The following is a 21,834-nucleotide window of genomic DNA, read 5'->3' as shown; positions in this document are numbered from 1 at the left end:
GTTACTCGCGAAAAAGATTTGATAAAAAGATATGCAAAAAGTTGCCTTACAATTATTGTTTAAGATATAATTCTAAAAGGCCATAGACTAATTACAGGTTATATGTAACTGAAGTGAGAAGTATATCTATCTTTATTCAATAATCGACTCTGGGTAAGGTGAACTATATCAGGAGTTGTTACCTCCTCGCTTATTCTACGCTCCTGTTAACTTGGGAGATTTTTAGTCAAAATGGTGGTTCTTGATAGATGGTACTTATCTCAACGCCAGCTCTGTTGCTACCTTTGTACATGACGTTTAGCAATCTATAGAATTAAGAGGATTAAGCATTTGCTACCTTCTTATATATTCTATATTCCTACTAACTTCTAGCGTTTTTTAGACGAAATTTATATTCTCAATAGATGGCATTGATTTCGAAACTGACTCTATTGACTTCTTTGCTGACTTATTGGCATGGAATCTTTTTCATGGAAGAATAAAATATATTAAATTGTAATTTTACAATTGTTTTAGGAAGAAGATATTTATTATGTGCTTGCAAATGAAATTAAAAAATTCTAAAACAGAAAAATTTACATCGAAAAATATAGATCGATCTTTAAAAATTTATTAAGTTATAATATCCTAAGTTGATGAGAACCAGTCTATTAAAAAAATGAAAAAATTTTTAAAACATACTAAAATAAAACGGAAGTTCAGCATCTTAATGTTTGCATGAAAACTGGTGATTTAAAACTGCTATTTGTATTTAATTCTAATACTTACATTTATATGTTCTCAAATGAAATTTATGCAAAAGTAATTAACAGTTGCTGTTACCTATTTTTACACATCTGCATATTTAAATAATTGTAAACTCCAAATTGTAAATACGTAAATAATTTCTGTACTACATTTGGAAACTAGCCTTAAGCTTTGTGTTTTTTTCCATACTTCTAAAGATTACATGTTATTTGATTCCCTCAAACTGTGCGTGGCATGTGCTTCTAACCTGTCAGCACGTGCAAAGCTTACAAAGGGATATATTCCTATAATCTTGTAATGGAAGAACACGAAAGGGCTTAAGAGAAACTTGTTTTAAGTATATTACAAGTTAAAGAAATTTTTCGATTATTCCAAAATGAGTACAATATTAGAAAAGATCGCTTCGATTGAAGCCGAGGTAACCTTTGTTTTACCTCTCTTTGCTTTATATTTATATTTAATATGTTATGTTATAATATAATTTTTTTTATAGATGGCTCGTACACAAAAAAATAAAGCCACTTCGGGTCATTTAGGTTTATTGAAAGCAAAACTAGCTAAACTAAGGCGAGAGCTTATAACTCCCAAAGGTGGTGGAGGTGGTGGAGAACAAGGGTTTGAAGTAGCTAAAACGGGTGATGCTAGAATAGGTTTCGTTGGTGTGTATGAAAAAATATTTAAAATTTGTATCTCTCTAGAGCAATCTTTTATTATATTTCATCTCAAATTATAGGTTTTCCTTCTGTGGGTAAATCTACGCTGCTAAGTACTCTTGCTGGTGTTTATTCTGAAGTTGCAGCATATGAATTTACAACTCTTACTACTGTTCCTGGTTGTATAAAATATAAGGGTGCAAAAATACAGGTTTCTAGATTTTATTATAGATACAACTCAGTCCACATTGTCCTTGCAACTTGTAAAAAAACATTTAATACATTTTTTGTTAATACATTTCAGTTGCTCGATCTTCCTGGTATTATTGAAGGTGCAAAAGATGGTAAAGGACGTGGAAGACAAGTTATTGCAGTTGCAAGGACCTGCAGTCTAATATTCATTGTTCTGGATGTATTGAAACCACTTGGACATAAAAGATTAATTGAACATGAATTAGAAGGTTTTGGATTACGTTTAAACAAACAACCACCCAACATTACTTTTCGCAAAAAGGATAAAGGTGGAATTAATTTTCAAACTACGGTAATTAAACAATGAAAAGAGTGATATAGAAAACTACACGTGATTCGATCTGTTTCATCAAACATTACTATATTTTTGTATATCTTTTATTACATTATACAGAATCATGTGTAGTTTTTTGAGGTGTTTATCATGCAGCACTTTGTAAGAGACACTAAGATGGTTGCATTATTTATCAGTGTGCACAGTCAGAACTTGACTTAGAAACAGTGAAAAGTATACTGTCAGAGTATAGAATTCATAATGCAGATATTACTTTGCGATACGACGCTACTTCTGACGATTTGATCGATGTTATCGAGGGAAATCGTGTTTACATACCGTGTATTTATTTGCTCAACAAAATAGGTAACCGTAATAATAAAATTAAAAATCCGTGAATAATTTTTTCGTTGTCGATTACAATTTTTTTTTTTTTTTTCGTTTAATTCTAGATCAGATTAGTATTGAGGAATTAGATATTATTTACAAAATACCACATTGTGTACCTATTTCTGCCCATCATAAGTGGAACTTTGATGATTTACTTGAAAAAATGTGGGAATACTTACAGTTGGTTAGAATGTAAGTTTTTGTGATAACTGGTTCCATTTTTTTAATTTTACTTTTTTCTTTCTTTTCCAAATACTCCATAAATTATCAATTTGTTTATATCAATTTAGCTACACCAAACCAAAGGGTCAACTGCCAGACTATAATTCTCCAGTTGTATTAAACAGGGAAAAACGAACAGTCGAAGATTTTTGTAACAAACTACATCGTTCCATCGCGAAAGAGTTCAAATAGTAAGTATTCGCTTTAATATTGTCTGTAATTATTATTTCTTCTCGATTATCATGTATGTTATTTATCAACATTATTTTTAGTGCTCTTGTGTGGGGATCGTCTGTTAAACATCAGCCACAAAAAGTCGGGAAAGATCACATATTGTGTGACGAGGATGTCGTACAGATTGTAAAAAAAGTATAATTTTATTTAAGATTTTACATATAATTACTGCTGGAGAATTAAATGGAATGAATTTTTATAGCCAATCTTTTGCAATTAAAGACATTGTGGCTTTTAAATTTACTTCTATTTTATTTCGTATAAAATTATGCAATATTTTTTATCATAATGCAATACAAATCATTTAAAATCATTTTATTTATTTTGTATAAAATACAAAATATTAGTTCGCACAACAAATAAAATATATAATCGAATAAGTAACAACAATTGTCATTTATAAACCTTTTAGGATGTATTCTCGTCGTTGCTGATCCAATAACTTTTCCAAACGTTCGCATTTTAGTTTTGTGTCATTAAGTTCTTTAGTCAAATTTTTTATCGTTAGAATTTTCTGTGTCATTATCAATTTAATCCTAAAACATAAGACGATTATAAATACCAGCATTGCTCGTGTTATTATCAGTCATTCAAATCGAACCTGCTATGTAACTGAGCCATTAAGGTGTCTTTGTTAACATTAATACGAGTTATTTCTTGATAAAGTGAGGCAATTTTCTCCTCTAATTCTCTCTTCTCACTTTGGATTTCTTGTCTTGCCAATTTCTTTGAATTATTTCTTTCTATATTTAATCGTTGGATTACCTAAAGAAACCGTTTCTCATTCTATACACGATAATTCATTGATGTATGAATCTAAAGTTTTGCAAAAAATCCTACCTCGTTTGCGTTACTTAGCTCAGATACACATTCTTGCAACTTTTTCTCCGCTTGTTCCAATTGAACTTGAGTTTTTTCGAGCTTATCTTTTGTTTGCATTAACTTACCTTTATGTAGTTGTTCATTGTCTGTTGCGGTTTGCAAATCCATTTCGTATTTTTCCGTTAAAGATCTAAAAAATAATGAAACTATGCGTTCGAAATCGCGGAAACATCATTAGAGAATTAATTGCAAACTACCTAAGCTTGCAATCAAAGTTTCGTTGAAGCATTAATTTTGTATTTCGGGAATCTTTTTCTAAGCGTTCGATAGCGAGCTCGATTTGTCGATCTCTTTCCTTTTTAGATTCCTCCTTAATTTTATTTTCAGCTTGTTCGATTCTTAAATTCTGTTGTCTCTTATAGTTGGTCAACCAAGCTTCCCACTCAACCTTCAGTGACTCTTGAAGAATCTTTTTATCGTTCGAATGTTGTTGTTTCAGTGTCTCTATTTCTTGCTAAAATTTCAAGTTTCTCAGATCGACGTGACCAGTGCATACTTGAAGCTTCAGTTCCAGCTGTACCTGATACTGCAAATGTATCTTTTGCAAGCTGGACTGCATCTCTGCATCTCGTTTCATTTGTTCCTTGCCAAGCTTTTCTCTGTCCTGTTGTAGTTCATCCATAAGTTTCATTTGTTGTATTTTAAACTGATTTTCTTGTTCCTCCAGCTTCTCTTGATACCTGAATAAATACATGGATCAATTTCACCTTGGAGATATTTTCAAGTAGATCTTTATAAAAATTGATTCTGTACCTGGTCCACAGGATGTTCTTCTCGTTGGTTAACATTCTTTCATGACTGCCTGTCAACTCTAGACGCAGTTGCTCTAACTGTTCATTTGATCGACGTATAATTCTTAATTCTGTGTCCTGCAGTTCCTTCATGTGTACATTTCTTAACCTCTGAATTTCCTCGGCGTGTTGCTCCATCATATTACGTAGTTCAGGCTCCAGACCCTTCACTGTCATTTCCTTAAAGCGTTACGAATCGTTGAAAAATTCAGACGTTGAAATATTCACAGCGAAATCTTGTAAGTGATCGAAACCTTGATCTTCGTCGTTCTTGCCTCTATCCAACGCTCTCGTTTAATCTTCTCTGCCGCGGCAAAATGTTCCTTGGCTTTTTGCAACTCTACTACATGTCTATCAGCTGTAGTCTTCAAATCCCGTTGCATTTTTATCTCGATCTCTTTTACTTTCTGCGCCAACGAATTGCATTTTTCGGTTAGGTCTGTCTTTTCCGAGAGCAATTGCTCGATGAACTTTTGATGCCTCTTCACGATCCCTTTATATTTGTCTTCTTGTTGTTGCAACTTGGTAACGTTGTTTTTCCTTTGACTCTCTAACTTTTCGCAAGCTACTTTCCTTTCGTTCTTTAACTGTTCCCTCAAGAGCAATATAGTGGCATCTTTTTCCTCGAGTTGCAAATGTGCCGTAGCTAAATCCTCTTTGAATACGTGGGGGTTATCGTTGTTGACATTTACTGGGTCAGTACTGAACGACAAACAAAATTTTACGATCTCGTTCAACTAACTATTTTAAAATGAAAACTCTCACCTATCGTAATTGACGCAAGGCAAAAGTTCCGAGTCACCAAATATTTCCCTAAACATGATAGCATCTACTTCTGGTAAGTTTACCTTCGTTTCATCCATAGAACCTGCAGAGTGTAATCTATAGAAACACGAAAAAACGGGAAAGGAAATCTTAATACCGACAAAAAGTACTACTATCAGCTACCCTCTTCGAGTTTTGTCAAGAAAGACATTATATCGTCGTACGTAGTTCCATTTGTGTCGTACATTGCTTCAGATTCATCTTTCTCTGGTCTCATCTGAAAATGGAAACTTCGATCAATGTGATCGATCGAGTCGAAAAGTTCGTTGTAACTATGTACGTTTTGTGAACCTGTAATTGATTCGCCCCTACAGTCTTGGCAGTGATGTCCTTTTCCAGATCACTGATTATGTTGCACAGTTGTTCAAACGAACTCGCAGTCGTTTCGATTATGTTTTGATTGCAGTCTGCTTTACCTATTTTCTGCATAACAGTGGAATCATTAATCTCTCTTTTGTTGCACATAAAAGTTTCTTCCGTAAGTGTATTCTGCTTTGATTCGACGTCTTTCATCGAGAAAGATTTTTTTACGGGTGGTTTACCGTAGATTTTTGGATGTTTGATATTAATCATAACCTATGAAATGATTTATTACCAATGTCGTGCAGGATTGTACTAAACATTCAAGAGTTCATCGTCCCTTATTTATAGGTACGTTTATTGTCGTCAAGGCAATGTCACGGTAACACGATCACAAAACATTCATACATTTGTTTTTAACAGAGTGACTAATCGGAGATTGAAACGAGATTCTATTTGATCACAAATACTTTTCTATATGTCGAATGCTTATATTAGTGACAATTAAATCCTATTATGTATTTAATGGCTTATATATTCATCCCTATTTTATATAAGGATGAAAATATTTTAACATAATTATAACCTGGAAACTAAAGATATAGAATTATGCATGTAGTTTTGAGTTGATAAGTGTGCAAAAATTAATGAATCATTAGATGGTATAGTAGAAAAATATTTCTTTATGGTAAAACTAGCGGGTGTACATTAGTGTACAATCTCTCGCCGGTAGTGGGCGCTGTCTCTATAAGGATGGCGGAATTGTAGTCCACGTTCATTTGCCGCACAGACTGCGTGAGTCGAGTAAGGAGAACGGGCGAAACGTAAACATTCGCGGGTCAGGTTCTTAATCAATTTTCACCAATGACTTTCTGGCTCAATTACGTGTTATTCTTGGCCCAGTTCGCAAGAACGACGTTGTTGTTGACTATGAGAAGGGGTTAAGATTCTCTAGATTTCATTCATTTTAAAGGTACAGTTCAAAATGGAATAAGTAGCATTTGGAAGAAATTAATAAAATATGTTTCGATTGAAATTCTGATAGTTTTATAATAATGCATTATTATAATTTTGTTGAAATTATAGGTATTTCTCGTCTAGCACTATTAATACGATAAATAAACGACACAAGTTTCAAGTAAAATTGCCGCGATATATAAGTAATCATCAAAGATTACAATGGAGAGTATGGGGATTCTGAAAATTCTGAAATATTTAAATCTCCGCGTGACATCGAAATGAGTCACGCGTTGATCTATGCTGTAGTGCGTCTATGGTGGGGCAGAACGTATCGACGGAGCAGTCGATAATGCAGAATTGCCATGTTACCGCGCAGAGAGTTGCTAGAGGGTTGCTGAAGGGATGCGGGCAGCACCGTCTGGGACGAACTGGCAAACTCGGGAACTGGGTAGCCACTGGGAAGAGATCGTAGGGGATACGAGGAGGCAGTGGTCGTCAGTCGGAAGAGAGAGGCGCGCGTGGGGCGAGGTTGTTGCGGGTGAACTCGTGGGGAGAAGGAGAGCCGAGGGTGAGGGTGAGGGCGAGGGGGCGGGTGTCTGTACGTACACCGAGAGAGAATCGATCTAAAACTAGGAGTCGCCGCAGTAACCGCTGGGAGGAAGCCACTGTTACAATTTGCCCCCATATGCGCTAGTGAAATCTTAGATCGGGTAATTGTACGGCGAGAGAGGAGCTAGAATGAGGTGTTCCCGCGAGGTGGTCGCTCGCGTTCGGCCCGCGCGTTGATTCGAGCTCGCGCGATACGCCACGCCGATACCGGGCTGATACAGTGCGGAAATCCACCGAACGAATCACTCCGAACGGAGGCTGGCCGAAAAGAGTAACAGAGAGAAACCGACGGATACGGCTGCAGAAAGAGAGAGACAGAGGGAGTGAGAGAGAGAAAGGAAAAGCGAAAGAGGGAGAGGCGCGAGGAGCGCGCCAGAGACAGATAGTTCGAGTGAGAGAAAGAGAGAAACAGGAAGAAGCGGAGAGAGAGAAAGAGAAACGGAAGGAGAAAGAGAAAGAGGGAGCGAGCGCGAGATCGAGAGGTTGACAGACAGAGAGGGCCAGGGCGAGAAAGGGAAAGAGAAACGGTGTCGCATCGCAAGGTGTTTCGGTGTACGGTGCACGAGACGGAGAAACGTTCGTTAGAAGATCGCGCGAGGGTCGGGTCGAAGGAGAAGCGGGCAGGAAGAAAAGCGAGAGGAAGGGCAAGAGACGCGCGGAACCGAGAGAAATCGAGAGAAACGGAGAGAAACGGGCCGAGGAAGAAAAAGAGAGAGAAGAAGGAGCGAGCGCAAGGGAGAAAGAAAGAGAGAGGGAAAGAAAGAGAGAGAGCGCAAGCAAGGGTGGGCGGACAGTAGTGCACGAGAGCATCCCGTCGCCACGATAATGCGACGTGCAGCTTCTTTACTCGTTCCTTCTGAATAAGTGCTTGCTGGGACGGTCCCTTACCTGCAGGGATATGACGTAATGGCAAGAGAGGTACGCATTTCCATTGCATTCTCATTACCCATCGTTTCTGTTCGCTCGCGAGCTCTTTACATTCGCGGCCTGTGTTTACTTCCCGTTATTTCCTCCCGTAACCGTACGTTGTCGTAACCGTCGTCTCGTTTGAAAATTTCCTACGCGATCTCGCCAGACGTTTCGTCCACCTTACCTCTCGTCGCCGTGCCGTAGTGTATATCAGTGTACGCGCCTCGGTCGCGAGTGTACCATCCATGTCGAAATGCCGTGTGTCGGTCAGTTACGCATTCGCGTCGCGGCTCACGCGTTTACACGAATAGACTATGGGGAACTGTACAATTTTGCGGTCGCAAATGCCGCATACCCACCGCTAGCGCGTTCGTTCTAACACCCGCTCGCGTTCGCCTGCTTCCTACATCTTTCGACCATTGTCCTATCCCGTCAGACATTATCCTGCATTCCTGTCTCGCTCTCTCTCTCTCTCTCTCTCTTTCTCGCTTGCTCGCTCGCGATTCAGACCCCGACCTGCCTGCGTACGCTGGTCAGCGCAGCTACACTTTTAGGTTATGCTTTCTTCTCGTTCGCGGAATCCTACGGGATCGGCGTGGCCTCGATTCCGGTTTACATCGGTCCGGCGCGGTTACGGCATTGTTTACCAAGAACGTGCTTCAGAGGAAGCTGCATCGAGTGCAATTCCGTTCTGGGCCGAGAGCAACACGCCGAACGAGAGAGAGACGTGTGGCCCTTGTCATCGGATTCTCTGCGTTCCTCGCGCCTCCTAACAGTGTTGCATATTCACCATCGCCCCGTTGCCCCCGAAATTCCACGCTCTTCCTTCTCCCATTCTTCCTTTCCCATTTTTCTCTCGCCCTTTCTCTTTCTTCTCCTTTTTTTTGATCGTTTACCCGAGAATGATTGAATCAGGTCAGTGTTTTCGACCATAAGTTGCGCCTGCGTCTGCGCCCTGCTCGCTTTACGCCTCCCTGTTGAAAACTAGGGACAAGCCAAACATAATATTCCTCTTTGGCACGCATTATTCTAATATCGTTCGCGAGTCCCCATCCACGAACCCCCTAACCCCGATAATCCAGTAATCTCTCCCTCCCCATCCAGCTCTCGAGTTCGCCAATCTGTTTTGCACCATGCAACCGTACTCAAGGATCATTTAGATAAATGAAAAGCTCCGTTTCCTCCTTTTCATAATCGACTTCTCGCGTGTGTCCCCATGGAGGATCGGTCCTCTCGCGGGCGATCTCAGCTAACTTCAAGCCGGATCCTTCCGTCTTCGTCTCACACCCTATGTTCGCATAAGGCAGCCTCTGTCTCTCTCGCACGCACTCTTTCTCTGAGAGACACTCGATACCGGCTCGGCAAACTTTGCTCCAATTTGCACGCCAGCGGACTCGGGATACTGTTTTTGGTCCTGTACGTCCCACTTTCCTTCGTTCGGCCAACCCCTCTGGTACACGCACGGCAACCCCCCGCGAAATTCCGCCGCGGTGTTTCCTTCGTTTGTATTTATAACGGTGTCGTTGTTCCCCGAGTTCTAAATAAATTTTAAGGGGGAACGGCCACGGCTCCCCGGGTAAAAGATACGCGTCGTGGGGCGGAAGAGGGGGCGGTGAAGAGAAAAACAGGAACGAAAATGCGAGGAAAAAGAGACGCGGCGCGAGCCGCTGCGAGGATATATGGATATCCGATAATAATTTCCCGGCGAGATAGGCTTTGTTTATAGTCTGTTCTACTTAGTTACCGCGTATAAAATACGTAGGGTAAATTACTTTCCCGTTGACCCGGCGCAGACACTCCACTTAACATCTAGGCGATAAGCATGTTCCACGGCGGCTCGAGGGTTTCTTTACACGCAATTACGTCTCGTTTAGAGCGATCCGCTCGTCGAGAGACGTTCTAGAGCCCCGCGATCGGCTGCTAATCATTTTCATCCGGATTCCAATCGGCCTCCGATCATCGGGCCCCGATAGCGATCCCCCGGCACGATCCCACGACCGGTCGCGTTCCTCCATTTTTCCAACATAGTCACCGAACCTCGTCCCCCGAGCTTGTGAACTTGTAACCCGTTTGCCCGATCACGCTTCTAACATGAAATCGGTAGGTTGATAGGAGATACGAAGTGTGGAGCAGCAAATTGCATCGGTTTGTTTCTGTGCAGGAGTTACGGAGCAAGAGACCTTTTAAGATATGGGACAGCTGGCGTAACGTAAGAAAGGGACTGTGTGTTAGCAATTTCGAGGAACTGATACACCAGGGTAAGAAGCGAGCCCACTGAAACCGCTAGCGAAAGTAACGACTCTGGTACTCGCTGTGGAAAGTATACATGTATATCACGACGATTCTACCTTTGCTCCGAACCGGAGTCGTCTTTGCTTCGATGCTCGATTTCTCGCGATAAGCGCTCCTCTGATACACGACATTTATATACATAACGTGCTTTCTTTCTTTTCACGACACACAAGATATTGGGATTACTGGTCGCAAGGTATCGCTTTTTTTTATGCAGAAACATTTACCCAAATTCGAGTCGAATCGAATCGTATCGAATCGAACCGTCGTCGGCCGTCGTCGGACAAAGAGAGAAATGAGAAAAAAGAAAGGAAGGGAGAAGGAAAGAAAGGAGAGAGAAAAAGGGGGAAAACGATAACGAGATTAGAACACACGATCAGGAAGCGTTCTCGAGGTCTCGAAGAAAGAACCATAGGCGAGGAGGATCGTGAATATCCTTTCCACCGAGAGAGGCATCCACCTTCGAATCGAATTAAACCCCCCTATGGATTCGATTCGAACGCTGTGATCGAGGCTCCTCTCTCGAGCAGCGGATAAATATTACCTCGTTCGCTGTTTCGCCTTGGTCTACCATTCTTTCTTTTCTTTCTATCCTTCCGTAGTTCGAATCGACGCTTCAAACGTAGATATCGACCAACCGCCTTCGAGCCCGACTAATCGTCGTCTTGTTCTTCTCTATCCCTCTTCTAGGTAAGGAGAAATTGGGCGTGCCACAGAACGAGAATGTCTCCGTAGTGCTGGAATCGGATGGAACGCAAGTGGAGGACGGCGAGTACTTCAAGACCCTAGCGAACAACACGATCCTACTATTGCTACGGCATGGTGAACGTTGGTGTCCAACCGGAGTCGACATCATACGAGCCGGTACCTATCACAGGAATAGCGATCGTACACACGGAGGGAGAGCGGCGCGCTGATAGGATTGGCCTATAAATTAGCGTCTAAGTCGCGGATAGCGAGAACGGGGATAGAAGGAGCTTTGCGTGGCTCTCGATTCCGTGGAAAGTAGGCGAATAGGATGAGCGGAGCGAAAACCGTAGCGGGTATAAGCGTAGCTCTAAATAAAATGTTCCAACGATAAAATCCAGACTCGCCGTTCTGATCTATTCTTTCACGCGGGAGTAGTAAACAAGCGGCAAAAGGCGAGCTCGTGCGAGCGCAAAGGCGATATTGTTTTTTTTCTCTCCAAGGATAACTATCTTCTGCCGTTAAATATCTAAAGTCGAGTTATTTTTATGAGCAAAGTGGAGAGGAGAGAGTCGTACCTTGGACTGGTTGGCAAGTGACGCATCTCCTTCGAAAGAAGAGGCGTTGATTGATTGGTCGTTGTTGCACGAGCCTCGCTTCCACTCGCACAAAGCGTGAAATTATAGGTCAGACATGTAACGCGATAAAAGGTGAAATATGTGAAAAGACAGGTAACATATTTACGGCGTCGACATCGACGTTGACGTCGACGCGAACGCAGCGACAAAGTGACTTTAACGACGATAATAACGACGCCAGCCAGAGGATGCCGGGTCCTCCATGAATAGAAGACGGAGTATCGATTCATAAGTACAATAAGACAAAAGTGCAGATTCGTTGAAGAGGGCGATCAGATAACGATTTGTTTCGCGAACAGCGTGGATGCGTCACCCACGTTGGGTATCGTGTATCCGGTAACGAGTGGCGAAAGATCGATACTCGTCGTAGCGTAGGTTAGAGAACGTTTGTCGCAAAGAAAATTTGTTGAAATTGCAATCCGCGAGATAGACAAGGGAGGATAGGTCGTATAGCAACGATAGAGAAAAGTAGAATAGGTAGCTCTTGATGGATGAACTATGTGTAACACTGTGTCTACTTATTGCAGCGATTTCAGCCATACCGAAAATAGTCTGCGAAACGATCCACGCCCTGGAGCTGCACGATGAGACGCCGTCGTGGAAGATCATGGACAATAAGGGACGAGTCACGGTGGTCCTGCACTGGGACCAACGTTCATCCACGTCGTCGCAGGCGCAGCAACAGCAGAAAGGCCAAGACGTACAGACCTCCAAGTATTCGCCGACCAAGAAAACCGATCTGAGCGGTAGTCAGCGGCCACCTCTAGTCATCCAGACCAGCCTGGACAACCTCAACTACGGAGGGAAGCTGGGACATCTGGCGGCCGATGTCGGTCCCAGTCGCTACACCAGCCCCCATATCACTGTGATAAATCATGACGACATGGTACGAGAGCGTGACTATTTTTTTATCTCGAGTTCTTTTCACTCTGTAGAACCGATTCACGCGAGGTTTCCGGGTAACGAGTCGATTTCGATGGCGCAGGAGACACCGAGCGCCAATGTCACGTTCCATGGAGATCCAGGACGCTGTTAAGCTGCACGATTCGAGCCCGGAAGCCTCGAACGCGTCGAGTCGAGTCGCGTTGCGTCTACCGACGTCGATACACAGTAGTAGCCTCGAGAAATCCTCGAATCTTCGATCTAGACAAACCATTAAAATCGCCGTGGTAACGACAGCAGCAGCAGCTGCAGCCGCAGCCTCAGCCGCAGTCCCACGGAATCCCAGGCCGCCTGGTGAAGCAGGGTACCAACTCCTTCGACAGCACCACCATCCATATCCACACACCGGAGTGCTCGAACCACATTCATCAGCCAGTGGTGAGGAACGGCAGCCCGGTCAACGGAGCGGACGGCGGCGCCAGCGGGGAGTGCGACTTCCATTGCTGTGCCCTGCACGAGGAGGGCCGTCGGATCGCGGTGCACAAGTCGGTGGCCACCTCGCCGATCCAGGATGCCCAGCATCAGCAATACCAGCAGCAGCATCACCACCCGCATCCGCAGCAGCAACCACCGCCGCAGCAACAACAGACGCAGACTCAAACGTCGTCGCCTCAGCCGCCATCCTCGTTGTCCGATGGAACGAGACGGACCGGCCTGAGCAAAGGCCACGTGAGATTCTGCGACACGGCGGACGAGGAGTCGAGCTCTAGGCTCGCCGGCAACTCGGCCAGCGGCTTTAATCTCCATCATCATCACAATCATCATCAGGAGCACGACAGCTCCGAGTCCGAGACCGAGAACACGATCATGGAGGACGAGATCGTGACCTCGGAGAAATTTTTACTGCTCATCGATCAGCTCACCGTAGACCAGAAGCATTTAAGCATCAAGGACATCGGGATTATCCTCGAACGGCTCAGCTCAAAGATCCTCGACGTGGAGCGGCTCGACCGCGAGAGCGAGAGCGAGGAGTGTTACAACTGGACGATCAAGGCTATCATTAGGGGAGACGTGTTGCGGGAGCTGGGGGTTATTTACAACGGGAACTACTACGCGATCTCGGAGCATCCCGGCTACAAGGAGGAATCTGAGGAGAATAACGAGGATAACGAGGAGGAGGAGGAGGATAGACTTTAATATGATGCTGTTTTACTAGATAGATAGATAGATAGATAGATAGATAGATAGATAGATAGATAGATTATACACCTATTAATGGTTATTATTAATATAGTATGTATCGAGCTGCGGAGGGGACGGGTGGGGGGGGGGGGATATTGAGTCTTCGAAACGATTCGGAAACGTTCGGAAAGGGTCGTGCGTGTAGGCTGCAGGAGAAGCGAGGGTAGGGAACGGTTTGATCGGCAAAGATTTCTGAACGTCAGCTGCGATCCGTGCTTTCCGAACAGGGGAATGGAGGAGAGGCCGTGGACGACGGTAAACGAGCGGCGAAACGTGATTTTTTTTCAAAATGTTTTCATAATAAAACAGAGGAATGCGTCATAATAAAAAGGGAAAAAAAAATCATACGATACCTTATAAACTTAGTTCTAAAGACGGTTGTTGAAATATGTACTTATTAAATAGTATGTATACTTGTAGGAAACATTTTTGGGATTACGGACATTGATTCCGTAACCGTCCACAACACTGCCCTATCTAGAAAACAGAAAAAAAGCAAAAAAATTTAAAGCGAGATGAAAAGAGAGAGAGAGGGAGAGCGAGAGAGCGAGAGAGCGAGAGAGAATGAGCGAAGGGGAAAGAAAGGAAGAGAAGGGGAACGAAGGAAGAGATGCTCGATCCGCGATGGCTGTTCGCCGAGCAGTTCCGGGTCGTTCTCGCGTTCCTCGATCGACGCGTGGAAGAAATTTGCTCGAAGAGGAGTAGGAGGAGGAGGGGGAGGATGAGGAGGAGGCGAAGGAGGAGGAGGAGGAGGAGAAAGAGGAGGATAGAGCGAGAAAATGGCGAACAGCCGAGGCCTCGTTTCCGACCGTAGCGCATCGTCGACACGAAGAACCCGGAGCGCCAGGGAGACGAGAGAGGATCGAGATGAAAGAGCAGGAAGAGGATACGTACCTCGATTTACTCAGTCGTTTGTCGCGGACGTAAATTCTCGAAAGATTCACGGGCAAAATCGCGCTTTGCGTAGTGCAAAGGAGTCCTTTGAAGTCGGAGTCGGGCATTCCAGTTTACCAAAGGATTCTCGTTTTCCTTCTATCGTCAGAGCGCGGACCGTTTCTATGGAAAGTCGAGCTATAGGATAGCCTCGGGAGGTTTCGTTCGAGGGTGGTAATTTGAAATGAAAATTTTGTTCCTTGTCAGTCTGTAAGAAACGAATTAAATCAACTGCCCGACTCTCGCTGTATAACACACGACACACGTACACGCATACATATACGTACGTAACACGTTCTCTCACATGGTACACTGACACACATGCACATGCACATAGAGGACACGGGGGTACAGGCCAACACGAGTAAACAGAGATACATGCACGCGACACGGTATAGAGAATACGGAGGACCTCATTCAGGATTTACGTTAGCGGATTACGCTACGATAAGTGATACCGATACATAAGAGTATTAGTCGCGCCGCGGACAGGATATGCGGCGTACTCCATGAAACTTTGCAATTTTAATATATTTCTATTGTAAGTATATTTGACACTGCGAACGATGAACACGACGAGAACTATTCGATAACGTATGTAGCGATAACGTCGTGCAAAGGAAACCACACTTTATACATAACGTATATATATACACTATATATATATATATATATATACATATGAATATATACATAAACGATTGCTCCGTAAAAGAGGACTTGGTGCTCGAGATAAGAACCAACGGGGTAAAACGGCACGTACGTTGCGTAGAAAGAACAAAACGGTTCAGTTCGTTTGGTTTCCGCGTGTGAACGCCATTTCGTTGGGGGGGGGTCCTCGCGTACCTCGTTCTGTCCTCGATTTTCTCGCGCGTTACGTTTCTCGTAATCGACTGGGGAGCTCGATGCGAGGGGAACTCGACCGAACGAGGAAGACGCGAGACGCGATGAGACGAAAAAGAGACAAGGGAGGTGACCGGCGTCGAGTGAGCGCCTGTGCGAGGCAACCCGTTATGCGCCAGAGCGAGTAGGTGTGCGTGCGAACGGAGTGAGTGCGAGCGAGAGAGGTTGCGGGCTGGGTGGGAGAAGAAGGGAGAACGAGGTGAAACGGAGCGCGTCTTTTGTTGCGCGAAATGTCACTTCTCTTCTTGTGCCGGCGGATGTTCTTTTTCTTTTTTTCTTTTTTTTTTTCTTTCTTTTCCTTTTTCATCCCTTTTTCGGCCGATTTAGCGGAACAGAGTGTGTTACGTGTGCTTTTACGAATTTAACGCTAGACGACTTCCGCATCTCCCGAGGGATGTTTCCACCGTTGAGAATCCGTTTGCAGGTTTTTTCCCGTATCGTAGTGCCACTTTAAATACCGATAAATAAACGAATTATTAAAAATGAATTAATAAATGAACGAATAAAAACGATGAGAATAATTCAAAGGAAAAAAGAAGAGGGATAAATAAATAACAAATAATAATAATAAATAATAAATAATAATAATAAAATAAAAAGGAATAAAAGGATTGTTATAAGTTGTAACTGTTGTTTTTTGGTACATGCAGGTACTGTATACCCATCGAGAAGCGTATCGCCATTCTGCCACTCATTTACACGTAGCCTTCTTCCATGATCCTTCGCGCGCTACGGGGTCCACGCGTCCTCCGTGTTGGATGTCGCGCGAAATTCGAACAGCTTCGCGGTTCCTTCCCCGAAAAACGATTAATTTTCAATCCGATTTTTTTCCTTGTTTTCCCCTTTGCTTTCTCCATCCTCTCTCCTGTTCGTTCGATATTCCCTGTTCGAGGGAAAGCGATCGGAGTGGTTGGACGACGAGAACGGGAAGACGAGCGAGGCAGGCGGGGCACGCGATGTCGAAGGGGCGGGGAATGGAGCACTGAGGCAGAGAATCTAAGTAACCTCGCATTACGATTACCTCTGTGTATCTGCACAGCCGCGTTGACGGTGACGATCAACGCGGGGAAAGTGAGAGAGCAAGAGTGAGACAGCGAGTGCGTGCGAGAATGAGAGAGAGAGAGAGAGCAAACGAAAATATCGAATGTATCCACACTTTCGTCACTCGGCGTCTCTTGCCGCGTAGCGTGTTCAGAGATCCTATCGATCGCTATTACGCCGATCGTGATCGAGGTAAGGTTCGCACGAGGTAGTTGGAGCGGATGAAAAATTAGAAAAAAGGGACAAAAAAATTGAAAAAAAGTACAAAAGGGAAAAAAAAGAAGAAAATAAGAAAGAGGGAGAGAGAGAGAGAGAAGGAAGGAGAGAAGGTCGAGAACGAGTCTTCCCTCGCGCGAGACGAGTCGCCACGCGTGTGCGTACGTTCGCGCGAGTCAGTCGCGCGTGTGCACTATAAGTTAGTGGAGAGCTATTAAGGTGGAATAATCACGATTTGCAATCCTACTATGCACTGTCGAAAACGAAACATAAATTAATGTAGCGCGAGTTAAGGTTTTTTAAGCATTAACAAACGATGTACTGACTTTTTTAACGACGTTTTATCACGTTACGGAGTACTATACATATATATATGTATATATATACACATACATACATACGAAGGGAATATAAACAGATACATATATATATAAATACGAGTATAAATAAATAAATGAATATACACGGACACACAGACGTACACGTACACACAGACACCCTGGACACACGCGCAGAAACACGTGCATAAATATTAGCATACAAATTGTCAGCGAGCGAGTGTCTGATGAATGATGCGCCAATAAGCAAGAATGTAAATAATAAAGAACCATATATATACACACATGGATCGTTCACGAGCAACCCAACACGCGCGCGCGCGCGCGTATACGTGCCGGTCCGTTTCGCATTTCATTTCTTTTTCCGCATTTTCTAGCCGATTTTCCGATTTTTCGTTGGCATTTGGATCGTGCGAAAAGCTGCACGAGATCAACGAAATATCGCGTTGCTGCTGGAACATGGCTACGAGAGAACGCTTACGCCCTTTTTCCCGGGGATTACGCGGGTCTCATCGATTCTCAGCTTCAGCCGACACCGGCTGCAAATTTCACGCTTGTGGAATACGATAACAGAGGAGAAGCTGCACCCTAGTTGTCCAGACCTTGCCAATCCTACCCTTCACGCGCACCATCGATCATACTTGGGTCGATGATCTATACGAGGATCGGGAAGACAGGTATTACGCTTTCGATCAGTTTTTCGGTGGTGCAGACATGTCTCTGGATTCTATTTTTGATCCGTGATAGATGGATTTCGTTTGGAGAACGCCAAAGTAGACGTCTGTTAGCATTCAAATAAGAAAAAGAAAGAAAGAAAGGAGTTTTATTTGACAATGTCGTTCTCTAATATTTTTAATAATTTTTCGATATTTGTAAAGTTTCGGTAGGGAGGGGGAAAATGCTTTATAGTTGAAACAAATTTGTATTTCATGTTTTCAGGAATTTAACGTTTCAACGGGATTAAATAGAGATGGAGATTAGGAAGGGAGTGAGAGATTGAAATTTTTATCAGTCGATTTATAGGGCGTGATCAAGATTGCCACACCTTCGATCATCACTTTAGTGATAGGAACATTCTGTTAGATTCGATTTTTGATTTTTCTATTTATTCTTTGAGGAGTTAATTGATTTGGAAAATGATTTACTCAATGGAATTAGGTAAAAATGTAGATTAGGATGAGAGTGTTAGATCGGAAATTTTATTACACGATTTATAGGGTGTGATTAAAATTACGACACCTTTGGTGGTAAGGACATTCTCTTAGATTCGAATTTTGATCTTTCTATGAAATCTATTGATTTTCCCTGGGAAAGAGAAGAATTTTTTAAATTTCTATTTTATATTTTAAGAAGTTAAAGTAATTAAGTAAAGATATAGATTAAAAAGGGTGGATCGAAATTTTTATCAATCGATGGAAACCCTGAAATACAGGGTTTGATCAAGATCCCTTTGATCATCACATTGGTGATAGGAACATTCTCTTACATTCGAATTTTGACCTTTCTACGACATCTATTGATTTCTTTGGGGAAAGTGAAGTATTTTTTAAATTCGTATTTTATACTTTGAGGAGTTAACGTGATTCAGTAAAGATATAGATTAGGAAGGATAGATCGAAATTTTTATCAGTGATATACAGGGTTTGATCGAGATTCCGACACCTTCCATCATCACTTCGGTGATAGGAATATTCCCTTAGATTCGAATTTTGACCTTCCCACGAAATCCATTGATTTTATTTGGGAGAGAAAAGAGTAGATGTCTGATACCATTTTCATTATTTACTACAGCAGCTCGAAGTCTTTCAATTTTAAAACCGACGACATTTTTTACAGCAATGTGAAAAGATCGCGTGCAAATTAATTTATATAGCTGCATTATTTCCAACACAATATTGATCATTAATCTCCATAACTTCGTTAGCTGGCGACTGAGAGTCGCCCCTCGAGTGCAGAGTGTTGAGATAAACAGAATTTTTATTCGATATACGTAATTAGATAAATAAGAAAAATGAAAAGCAAGGGCCAAATTGAAATTTTTATCGGTCAAATTTCATTCCTCGGGTAATAGGTTCCTAGATTCGATTTTTTATCTCTTTATGATATCAATTTGCAGAAGATTTTACGAGAGAGTGAAAATAAATGGAATTTTCATTCGACCTACGTAATTAACCCTTTGCCAAACTACACGAAAGTAGATTACATTCATCGTACAATTAAAATCAAATTTCACATGGTGCATGCGCAAATTTTTCTTAAATTCTAAAAATTTGCACTATTTACGAAGTAACCGTGTGTACAAAGGTTAATTAAAATTAAATTTGACATGGTGCACACGCAAATTTTTCTTAAATTCTAAAAATTTGCACTATTTACGAAGCAATCATATGTACAGAGGTTAATTGAAATTAAATGTTTCTCCAGTGGGCAACATTTTATAATTAAGAGATTAAAGAAATAGATCGAGATTTTTAGTGCATTCAATCAATTTTCAGGGTTCAATTTACGTTACTATTTCTGTTTAATCAGTCTTTGAATAACAGAAATTGGTTTTTAACATGCATTGATCTTATCATAAGGAACAAAGTTAAATAACATTATTCATATTTTATATATATATATATATATCTGATATGTTTATATATTTTAGAATACTATACTATACTATATTATATATATCTAAAATATTTATATATTTTAGAAATCTATATTTATCATTGTCCGATTTTTCAAATTCGTTTTTATCAGTTATTAGAGTATAATCAGAGAACACGTCACGTAGTTTGCTTCATGTCACTTTTATCTTTGATTTTACATTTATTTTATTTTGTATCCTCTGTCAGGTGCATACATAATTTATTTCACATTTTATTTTATTTTGCATGTACATCCTCTGCCAGTATACATGTAATTAATTCGATATCTTACAACTCGCAAATATTAATATTCAATTTGGCTATTTTTGCGTTATACTTTTATTAGAATTCGTTACACCACCTGAGTAGAATTTACGCAAAGATAATTTTACAAGTAGTAATGAAATGGAATGGAATCTCTTGGTAACCCCTTGAGAGATCATTAAATAAAGGAAGAAGACATCTATTGATTTTGCTTGGAGGAAAGAAAGGTAGACGACTGTTCCCATCTCTGGCAATATGAATAAAGATCAGCAGAATTTCCATTTCAGATATGTAATTAAATAAATAAATGGATTAGGAAGATAGCAGCACTAGGTCCAGATTTTGAATGCTTCCTTCTCAAACCATAATTCCTCATAAGTAAATCGTAGAGCGAGAGTTTAGGTACTGTAAGATGACTGTTAGATATCTATAGATGGTTATCTATGTACATTTGTGGAGGTTTGGGAGTTATATACGAAGATTGATCTTCTTGTGGTTCCTACGTGCTTCCAATTGCTATCCTGATAGACGTTTTGCTGTGATAGGTAGCAGATAGAGAAGGACACAAAGGAAGGCATGCAAGCATTTTGTTCTGGGTCTGCTAATGGACTCTCGTCAGTAAGACTTTCTAGCAGGCCCTGCCTTAGACGCGGATACACTACTATGAAATAGTAATTAATAATAATTATATACAAAGGACGTAAGGAAGGCATGCACAAGCATTTCGCGTCCTGGGCCTGATGGTGGTGTAGTGAACTCTCGTCAGTAAGGGTTCTCCTAGCAGGCCCTGCGCCTTAGAGGGGCTTACACTACTTTTGAAATAGTAATTATATATAAAGGACGTAACAAGGAAGAGATGCAATGCGCATTTCCCGTCCTGGGCCTGCTTCTAGTGGACTCTTGTTAGTAACACTCTCCCTAGCAGGCCCTGCGCTTTAGAAGGGGGACTTACTACTATCGAAATAGTAATTAATAATAATTATATACAAAGGACGCAAGAAAGGGATGCATCAATTTTGTCCTGGGCCTAATTAATTTAATTAGTGGACTCTCTCCGTCGGTAAGGACTTTCTACTATATAGACAGGCCCCACTCTTTTTGCCTTAGACGGGGGGATATACTAACTATTGGAATAGTAATTGTTAGTAATTATATGTAAATATTCGGAAATTGTATATATACCAAGTGGGAGGGGGGTTTCTTACTAAGGATTTGCAAGAAAAATCCTCGAACCTCCGTGAACTTGGAATCCTCTCTCGGGGCATGATTAGGTCCCATCGGAACTTGTATTTATGTAAGTCGGGGATGCACCGAGGACTTGCGAGAAACCTCGAACCTCCGTTTACCACCTAGCGGCGAAGGCGTGAACGTTGGTCGCTACACATTAGGTAAACTCCAAACCGACTAACTTTCCCTTTTTATCCCTAATTCATCCTTGTCTCCCTATTGCTTACCCCAACCCGGACCTTTCCTACATCATCCTCTTTTAACCTCCGATCTGTACAAAACTTACAATTAGTTCCTAATTCACGTGTAAATATTGCCAATCATCCTAAAATCAGCATTCTTGTGCTAAGAAATAGTCGATTTGGAGTGTCACTGTAAAAAATCTGGTATTTACGTATTCGGAGGCGTCGTTCTACTCAAAGTTTGAATGTAAGTTTATAATAAAAAGAAATACAACAATATTTACTAGGATCAACTATTATAAGTA

General features: G+C 41.8%; 3 protein-coding genes across 7 annotated transcripts; 2 read left to right on the top strand and 1 right to left on the bottom strand.

Moving 5' to 3' along the window:
• Nucleotides 1-970: 970 nt before the first annotated feature.
• Nucleotides 971-2,969, top strand: 128up (GTP-binding protein 128up). The gene is made up of 8 exons (XM_017906878.1): nt 971-1,165; nt 1,241-1,406; nt 1,481-1,611; nt 1,705-1,944; nt 2,124-2,292; nt 2,379-2,508; nt 2,607-2,729; nt 2,811-2,969. Exons 1-8 carry the CDS (start codon nt 1,124-1,126, stop codon nt 2,911-2,913), a joined length of 1,104 nt encoding a protein of 367 aa, XP_017762367.1. The 5' UTR covers nt 971-1,123; the 3' UTR covers nt 2,914-2,969.
• Nucleotides 2,970-3,124: 155 nt separating this feature from the next.
• Nucleotides 3,125-6,020, bottom strand: dila (centrosomal protein dilatory). Of its 3 annotated transcripts, XM_017906997.1 has the most exons (10): nt 5,562-6,020; nt 5,394-5,487; nt 5,211-5,313; nt 4,700-5,147; nt 4,408-4,625; nt 4,175-4,334; nt 3,852-4,108; nt 3,613-3,784; nt 3,374-3,537; nt 3,125-3,308 (listed from the first exon to the last, which is right to left on the bottom strand). In XM_017906997.1, exons 1-10 carry the CDS (start codon nt 5,841-5,843, stop codon nt 3,170-3,172), a joined length of 2,037 nt encoding a protein of 678 aa, XP_017762486.1. In that variant the 5' UTR covers nt 5,844-6,020; the 3' UTR covers nt 3,125-3,169. The 3 variants fall into 3 exon arrangements, with proteins under 3 accessions (XP_017762486.1, XP_017762502.1, XP_017762493.1); XM_017907013.1 differs by lacking the exon at nt 5,562-6,020 and having other exon boundaries at nt 5,368-5,474; XM_017907004.1 differs by lacking the exon at nt 5,562-6,020 and having other exon boundaries at nt 5,372-5,474.
• A 956-nt stretch (nt 6,021-6,976) lies between these two features.
• Nucleotides 6,977-13,749, top strand: Drep2 (DNA fragmentation factor-related protein 2). 3 transcript variants are annotated; one of them, XM_017907043.1, is made up of 5 exons: nt 6,977-8,057; nt 10,210-10,306; nt 11,031-11,204; nt 12,193-12,551; nt 12,848-13,749. In XM_017907043.1, exons 1-5 carry the CDS (start codon nt 8,046-8,048, stop codon nt 13,742-13,744), a joined length of 1,539 nt encoding a protein of 512 aa, XP_017762532.1. In that variant the 5' UTR covers nt 6,977-8,045; the 3' UTR covers nt 13,745-13,749. The 3 variants fall into 3 exon arrangements, with proteins under 3 accessions (XP_017762532.1, XP_017762515.1, XP_017762524.1); XM_017907026.1 differs by having other exon boundaries at nt 6,978-8,057; nt 12,845-13,749; XM_017907035.1 differs by lacking the exon at nt 6,977-8,057 and adding an exon at nt 10,088-10,148 and having other exon boundaries at nt 12,845-13,749.
• The last annotated feature ends 8,085 nt before the right edge of the window (nt 13,750-21,834 follow it).

This window comes from Eufriesea mexicana, unplaced genomic scaffold (genome assembly GCF_001483705.2).
Source record: "Eufriesea mexicana isolate 0111107269 unplaced genomic scaffold, ASM148370v2 scaffold47447481008, whole genome shotgun sequence".
NCBI lineage: Eukaryota > Metazoa > Arthropoda > Insecta > Hymenoptera > Apidae > Eufriesea > Eufriesea mexicana.
This window is presented reverse-complemented; position numbering and strand designations above follow the sequence as displayed.

Coding starts and splice junctions, on each gene's coding strand:
- 128up (XM_017906878.1), top strand. CDS start 1,124: ATGAGTACAATATTAGAAAAGATCGCTTCGATTGAAGCCGAG. Junction 1,945..2,123: donor GAATTAATTTTCAAACTACG/GTAATTAAACAA, acceptor ATTATTTATCAG/TGTGCACAGTCAGAACTTGA. Junction 2,293..2,378: donor TTATTTGCTCAACAAAATAG/GTAACCGTAATA, acceptor GTTTAATTCTAG/ATCAGATTAGTATTGAGGAA.
- dila (XM_017906997.1), bottom strand. CDS start 5,843: ATGATTAATATCAAACATCCAAAAATCTACGGTAAACCACCCGTAAAA. Junction 5,148..5,210: donor CCTTGCGTCAATTACGATAG/GTGAGAGTTTTC, acceptor TTTGTCGTTCAG/TACTGACCCAGTAAATGTCA. Junction 3,309..3,373: donor ATGGCTCAGTTACATAGCAG/GTTCGATTTGAA, acceptor CTTATGTTTTAG/GATTAAATTGATAATGACAC.
- Drep2 (XM_017907026.1), top strand. Junction 11,205..12,192: donor AGTCGACATCATACGAGCCG/GTACCTATCACA, acceptor TACTTATTGCAG/CGATTTCAGCCATACCGAAA. Junction 12,552..12,844: donor TGATAAATCATGACGACATG/GTACGAGAGCGT, acceptor TGGTAACGACAG/CAGCAGCAGCTGCAGCCGCA.